The sequence below is a fragment of the Hevea brasiliensis genome, chromosome 17, assembly GCF_030052815.1.
Source record: "Hevea brasiliensis isolate MT/VB/25A 57/8 chromosome 17, ASM3005281v1, whole genome shotgun sequence".
Classification (NCBI taxonomy): domain Eukaryota; kingdom Viridiplantae; phylum Streptophyta; class Magnoliopsida; order Malpighiales; family Euphorbiaceae; genus Hevea; species Hevea brasiliensis.
Genome location: NC_079509.1, coordinates 16,639,429 through 16,647,100, shown reverse-complemented (window position 1 = coordinate 16,647,100; position 7,672 = coordinate 16,639,429). Strand labels below are relative to the sequence as shown.

The 7,672-nt window shown below is 36.0% G+C and overlaps 1 protein-coding gene and 1 long non-coding RNA gene across 2 annotated transcripts; one reads left to right on the top strand and one right to left on the bottom strand.

Moving 5' to 3' along the window:
• Nucleotides 1–1,324: 1,324 nt before the first annotated feature.
• Nucleotides 1,325–3,916, top strand: LOC110645665 (uncharacterized). The gene is made up of 2 exons (XR_002493036.2): nt 1,325–1,690; nt 2,719–3,916. It is a non-coding gene; the product is annotated as an uncharacterized LOC110645665 (long non-coding RNA).
• Nucleotides 1,735–7,398, bottom strand: LOC110645664 (BTB/POZ domain-containing protein At1g30440). The gene is made up of 4 exons (XM_058140311.1): nt 7,258–7,398; nt 5,396–5,465; nt 2,750–3,967; nt 1,735–2,452 (listed from the first exon to the last, which is right to left on the bottom strand). Exons 1-4 carry the CDS (start codon nt 7,314–7,316, stop codon nt 1,919–1,921), a joined length of 1,881 nt encoding a protein of 626 aa, XP_057996294.1. The 5' UTR covers nt 7,317–7,398; the 3' UTR covers nt 1,735–1,918.
• Nucleotides 7,399–7,672: the final 274 nt, after the last annotated feature.

Here is a 7,672-nt window from a genome sequence, read left to right as displayed (position 1 = left end):
TATGTCTTTGGGGGAAAAATTTTCTATAGAGGCATGATTTAATTTGATGAATCAGAAAACATATATATATTTATTTTTAAATTTAAAAATTTGATGATTTTGAGTTATAATTTAGCTTAAAATATATACATTATGTTTTGATTGGGAGAATAAGAACTCAAACCTGACATCTACTATATATTTTTAATTACTGAATCAAATCAGACTAAGTTATAATATTATATTTTCATTCATAAAAATTGTTAAAAAAATAAAAGAAAATTACAAAATATAAAAAAAATAAAGCAAATTTATACACATAATAAAATAACAATAAATTTTATTCATTCTAAAATTTAGTACATTGTTGGATACATTAATTCAACATAAATAAAATATACATTATAATAAAAAAATAACTAATTTTACAATATTATAAAAAAGAAAATAAAATTAGACTTGAAGTTAATCATACAACAATTAAGTTGATTATGCAGTCTATCGAGGTTTGAGAAATCAAAGCTCTCATAATTTACTTACCTCAAAAATTATAAACTTTAATTACCTTTATTTTTCGTTAATTTCAAAAGTGTCTTGATTTGTGGAGTCATTATGGGTGATATCGATATTTCAATCCAATAATATTAAACAAGCATGTCCTTCCAATAATTCAAGATTCATAGTAGACTATTGTTGATCTAATATTTAGCCGCTAATAATTCTTTCACCATTTTAATTAAAACTTCAAAATTTATTTATGCCATTTCCATAAGTCAAGTATAGAAAATACAAAATTATTATTGTCATCAAATTCAAAATTAGTTTCAAATACAAATCAATTTCAAATAAGCTACCCATACCTCATAATTTTTTTATTGTGTTTTTGCGTTAAGTATTGTGACATTTTTATTGGTTGGATGCTCGAGATAGATTTGGGTAGAGTCCACATCAAAGGTTTGAGAACCCTTAATTTGGATCTCAATTCCAATTTCAGTTTAATTTTAATTTAATTTATTCAATTTAATTAAATTCAATATTCAAAATTTTACAAATTATTTTTCTAAAAAGTGAATTTTAATTTTAATCTAAATTAAAACCAATCAAATCAAAATCAATAAAATATAATTTTGATTCATTTCAATATGATTTTAGTCACCGAGACTCGTATTTTACTTTATTTCGACAGTAATTTTTAAAGTACTTAAAGAAACTCTACTGAAAGCAAGTGATAGCGTTCCAATGTATACGATGTCGTCTGTTTAATTTTGTGAAAGTTAAGCATGTGAGTTAATATCTCTAAAAAAAAATAGTAATAAATAAATGAATAACATAAAAAGAACGAAAGTTCTAGAGAAATCTAAACACCAGTAAAGGGAATGTTAAAAAAATGATGAAAGGGGCAAAAACAGAGAAGAAACAGAGAGAGATTGGATGACGAGAGACAGAGAGAGAGAGAGAGAGAGGGAGAGAGAGAGACCGAGTAGCATAACTGAGAGAGCAGCGGCAAACCACCATCTCCGGCGGTCAGGCCAAATTTCTAGCTTTCCAGTAATGAGACTTACTCCAATCAAGCCTAGTTGAACCTCCGTTCACAAGAATCGTGAGACTAGGAAGGTGAAAGGGGAAAGAGAACCAGCAGCTACGGGCTATTAGTGCCAGGCCAGCGAAGCCAACCGGATCCTCCTCCACGCAGCAAATTGCAAAATTGAAGGTACGTACTTTAGCGTGTAAATTAATGTAACTTAAATTCGAAGATCACGACAAGTTAATTAAAAATTAATTTCTCTCTCTCTCCGTTTCCTCCATAATTCAAACAAAGGGTTAGTTTCTGTCTGAACTAACATTTCAGAAGTACAACTAAAAACAATTACAATTTGAACAAGAAACAAAGTGAAGAGAAAAAATAATAAATAAAATAGGGATCTCACCCATCAGAAGACTAGTTTTTCTTGTGCTTTCCATGCCTTTCTTTTGCCATCTCCGACTTCGCATTGCCATTATTCTGGTTGCTAACAGAGCCCTCTTGAGCACTGCACAACTGAGACTTTAGCTTAAATCCAAATTTCTTAGACACATTTCCCCAAGTGCTGGAACCTTTCGTTCGACCCATCTTCTCAATCTCCTGCCTCATAATGGAACACTCCATCTCAAGCTCAGACACCCTCATCCTCATATTATCCATTCCCACCTTCAAAACCAGATTCTCTCTAACAGCTGTGGCCCAGCCTCCCTCGGTAGACCCAACAAAGCCACTTCTCAGTTGTCTTGACCCATCTAGGTTGTCGGAAACCAGAAAGCAGCCGGCAATAGATGTCCTTAGCTGAAGTTGCTCAAAGAAGAGAACTCGGACTATTATTCTTAACGGTAGCCTTTCATTCTGCGCGGCATGAGTACAAGCTTCCAAGGAGAGCTTCTGGCAGTCCATCAGCCTACAGAGCTGTTCTCTTTCAGACTCTGCCAACCACGGGTGTGACTGCATGTATGATAATTGTAGTAAAAGTTAATAGCCTTGAACTAGAATGATTAAGACAATTAGCATGGACATTTCTCACCTGTGCTCTGAGCAACAACCCAAATCAAAATCATAAACATTACAAAGATGATTAAGCAAATATATAGCCTTCAGCTCAAAGGTTAATTTTCATTTAACGTGCAAGAAATCTCATTCTACCTTTTTTAAGATGCCAAATGGAACCAACAGGAAGTAGCAACTGATGTCATAAGCTATTTCATTCACAGGATAAACCTATAATAATGAGGTGGTTAGTACCTTCAAGTAAACGTCTATGGCACGATAAAGACCATCATCCAGGGGCCGGGCATATTCAGGAACAGCAGCAGCAAGAGCCTGAAACTTGGGGAGCTTCAAATTCACATCAGGAGCAACCTCTGCCAGGTATCCATCGATCAGTTTGGCCACCAACGTGATTGGTGTTAATGATGGCGATCCAATCAAATGGCTATCATCTACTGAACATGGAGACGCCCCACCTGTAATTTGATCCATGGCAAGGAAGTGTTCAAGAATCCGCTGCACACAGTCAACATTGTAAAGTGTCTCCATGGAATAAGAGAAATTGGGCATCAAAAGATCTTCTAGGGTTGCTTGATCAAGCTGCATGCCAATCCTTTTCTCTAAGTTTGATAAACAAGAGCTTGCTTTTAGAATCAAGGCTGTCCGAAGAAGACCAAACAGGAACTTGGTAGGGACTAGGCCCTTCTGCATTGGAAGCAACCTATCAATATCTTCAAGCAAAGCCTTCTGGTCTTCTTCTGATGGTGGAGCCAAACCCACAGCCATTAAACGGGAACTAGACTCACTAGCACCTTGACGCCTATTCAACCCGGGCAGGTACTTTTTGGCATAGAAAGCAAGGGATCCAGCAATAACCTCTTGTCTGACACCACGAGATTCCATTATGGAAATCAACCTCTTATAGAGAGGTAAACTTAAAGTCAACACATCCTCATACCACCAATCTGAACTTGATTTTTTGGGTCTAGCCCCTGTGCTTATCCCATTCCACAAGACACTTCCTCCAGGACTCTGCATGGGCCCATGCTCCATTATAGGCCATCCAAAAAGATTTGGGTCAGTATATGCTTTTGTGGCGAGTGACTCAATACACTTCTTTGTAATGTGAAGTTCTTCAGCATAGGGAAGACTCTGATCACATGTTTGAAGTGCCTTTAAAGAATCGTTCCAATTACCAAGGACTACTTGCTTAAAAAAGGTCTCAGTCTGCATAATTAGATTGCCCTCCCCATAATCCTCGGTCATTTCAAGATGCTCAGCAGCACAACGGAGGTACACAACATTTGAGGAGGTAAGCTCAAGTTTCACACCATAACAGAACTTGGCCACAAGTTCAAAAGTTTTGGCCCCACCAGGATTGTAATGGAGATTTATAACACATTTTTCATCCCCTTCTTCCAATGCTTCTGCAATCAACCTTTCCATAACCCCACTTCTAGATAGCAAAGGAAACTGCATTAAATTATAATATGGATACATTAGAAACAATAAAAGATACAGAGTTCTATAACAACCATAACAACATTACTTCTTCACCATTACACATAAAAAAAAAGTTCTCACTAGCTCTCACAGAAACACAGTAGATGTATATACAGAATCATTCTTTTTATACGTCTTAGGGCAAATGGTAAACTACAACGAGAAACATAGAATGCAGAAAATGCACAGAGAATCAGAAACAGTGGGTAATGCCAGAATGCTACTTTTAGTCAGCCTGGGGAGAGAGGGTTTCAGTGAAGCTGCCCCACCGCACATGAAGCATTTAGGCCTGGCCCTAAACTAAGCCTGAAATAAACTGCTTTGAATTACCTAACTCGCATCCTACTCCAACAGGAATAGGGTGAGGCATTTGCACCACCAAAATCATTCATCATAATACTGCTTTGGCAGATTTAAGACTGTAACTAAATGTTAGATGAATAATACATACACATTAAAGAGTGATAACCAACAGGATATAGGTACAATTGACCTCTCCTGAGCAATTAATTAGTCTGCAATAATTTGTTAGGTGAATAATGCAGTTTTACCAATTTCAATCCAAAATTTTCAGATATTCAGAGCTCAACTTCAATTTCTCCATTTTTTATTGTCTTGATTCAATTCAACTCTGAAAACAAAATGCCCTATTTATGAAAAACTTGTACATGTTCAAAAAAAAAATTGTAAAATTAAACTCAAAAGTCAAAACACAGATATGAGCCAACCAGATGACAACAAGAAGAATGCTATACTTAATTTGATTCAACTATGTGGCACAAGCCTTTTGATAGTTTTATCATATAGCTCACTATTAGTAAATGAACACAACTAAAACAAGTTCTCTCATCTTCAACTCAAGGAATTGAGAATAAGGTTTACAAATACTTAGAGAGAGAAAACGAGAATGAGATAGGAGAAGATCAAAGAATGGCACAGACGTTAATCAAGGTACACTTTTTTCACACAAGACAGCGCAAGGGAAAGTTAGCAGATAATTATTCCTCCAACCCAAACTGTTAGGCCTTTCCATTTTGGGAAGTTATAATAAAGGTGCATTGAGGAAAGTTATATACTTTTGCACAATTAACAAGCACAAGCACAAACACAATCATTACAAGCACCTTTAAATAGTTGGAAAACCAGAGGGTGAGTAACAACTTTGAGTGAGAAAGTTCAATTTCAATTGGCCTGGCAGGTAAGCAGAGAGTACATTTATAAGCAATAGTGTTAATCATTTACCCATCAGATCCCTCAGTTGCACATAACAACAGAAGGAATATAACATCACTTGACAGAGTAAATATAACATCACTTGACAGGGTAACCTATTTTATATTTTACATAAGATCCAAACAGAGAAGAATTTAATGTAAATATGGTATAGAGAAAGATTACCTTGTGAAGATGGAAGGTCATCTCCCCCACTTCCACAACAATATCACTAGGAAGCCCAGTGGTGCAGAACCTACAATCCATCGTATGTGAATAAAAGATCAAAAAAGAAGCATGAATTAGAGATATTTCCTTTTTCTTTTTACAATTCCCACACAAATGTATCCTGGGCATTATCATGCTTTGATTTGGGTTCTATTGCAAATTTGTCCACAAGAAGGTATATATCCATTTGAACACCCCACTTTCAGAGTCTCTAGGGACAGACAGGCATACATTATGGTCCGTTAGCACTTATGTGGAGTAAAATGCATTTTTTAACTGCGCAGAGGAAGCTGTAATGCATTCCTTGTTCCACTTTTCAAAATACATAGAGCAGTCTTTGACAAGTTCTAAGGCAAAAGCACTGATACTTAGAAGATGCTTACAGCCTCTTTAGCATTAAGGTTGAAACTGCTTTTCTAATAAGCACCATGAAGAATGTTTCCTTCTGGTATTCATAGTCTGATGCAAGTAGCATAGCTCATGTTGATACATAACCTCTAGGATATTCCACAAACAGCATATAGACATCCCATGTATCAGAGTAAAACGAACCAAACCATTAATATGTAATGTATAAGACTTATGCTAGGTCCTTCACCCAATAATAGCCCACTTGATGAAATGCTAAGTGCATCCTTTGAAAGTTCATACACCATAAAGGAAATTTGAAAATGAGGAGAATAAAATATTTTGCAGCCTGGTTACTGTTGAAGTTAAACCCCACAAAAAATCTTTCCCTTATAATGTAGAACATATGATTAAGGTGAAGTATGTTTAAGTCACAAGGTTCAATCCTCATATCCATCGATTACAGTATTTACTGGATTAGAAATTTTTTCCATGAGTGAATGTATACAGCTACATATGCATCTACACATCAATATATGTGTGTGTGCGCGCGCGCACGTGCGCATAGAAAACCCTCCACCCTAGAAGCAAGATAATCCTATCACAAGCAATATAATGGCCCAACTGGCAGATTAATCAGTAACATCAAGAATAAAATAAGCTCTTTGTCTTCAACCAATCAAGTTAAACTGCCAGTAAGGTTGTTGACACTTGACACTGAACAAGCACAAGTGCCACAGCAAAATCAGAATTGATAATCAACAATTTAGAGAGGAAGGAAAGCAGCATAAGTGATTCGCACTCTATTAGCACATACATCAATCTCAATCTAAATGAAGCATTCCTAAGCTGTGCTACTTCAACAACCAATGGCTAAGTTCAAAGACCATTCACCTTGCACCACTCAATAAGTTCAATGGAAATGATTTTCAACAACTTTACTTTCACAGTTTAAATCTCTAAGCAACTTAAGAAACTAAATCTTGATTAAAAATCTAGCAAGCAATTCCCCTTACTGTGCACATTTTATTTTAAACCATATTATGTAACTATTTTCAACAGCACAGAGATTGACTTGATATCTCTAAGCAACCCAAAAAATTAAATCTCAACTCAATATCTGAATAAAAGTTTCCCTTACCACGCACATTCTATTTGAAGGGGAAAAGAAAAGCTCGGAACAAAGCAAAATAAATTTTTTACATTACAGCTACTGTGGGTGAGCTTTTACTGTCAAGTAAAAATTACTTCTATGTTTGGATCGCCATTGTAGCATGCAGAGATATAAACTCCGGTGGATAAAAGTAAACGAACGTATAGACAAGAAGAATGCCCAACAACTTCAACTAAATAATCAAAACTAATTTGGGGTGACAAGATAGGAGGCGTAAAGAGGGAGATCCAAATTCCAAAACAATGAAAACAAAAGAAGCAAACAACTCATAGAACGAGATAAGAGAAGGGTTGCATACCAGGCCTGCCCTTGCCTTTGGAATGCATCACTTTTAGATCCCAATTTCGTGCAAGCCATTTTCTCAGAATGCAAGCAGCGAAATCTTAGAGATCCTAGCTTCCTGGCAGGTAAGCTAATGCAGTGCTCAAAGTAGATCTCTTTTAACCCTGTAATCACAACAAAAACCAGCAATTCCAAGCCAGATAAACTCCTTTTAAGAGCAATACACCAGCAACAACCCCAAATCCAGGGCCCTTTTGCAAGCGAAAAAACACAGAATCCCAGTGGTGATTTTTGTCCAATTAATCACCACTCTCAATTTTTTTTTTTTTTTTTAAAAAGCCGCCTTAAATTTCACAAGAGACCACTCTTGAATTCCTGAAGCCAAGCGTCCCAAGACCTTGAATTAAATATCAAATGTAGCTCCCTTCCTA

Bases quoted from the DNA above. Each gene is read 5' to 3' on its own strand.
- LOC110645664 (XM_058140311.1), bottom strand. From the start codon at position 7,316: ATGGCTTGCACGAAATTGGGATCTAAAAGTGATGCATTCCAAAGGCAA. The intron at 5,466-7,257 runs GTATGCAACCCT...GATGGATTGTAG, and splicing joins CAAAGGCAAGGGCAGGCCTG to GTTCTGCACCACTGGGCTTC. The intron at 2,453-2,749 runs GTACTAACCACC...TCATACATGCAG, and splicing joins CCATAGACGTTTACTTGAAG to TCACACCCGTGGTTGGCAGA.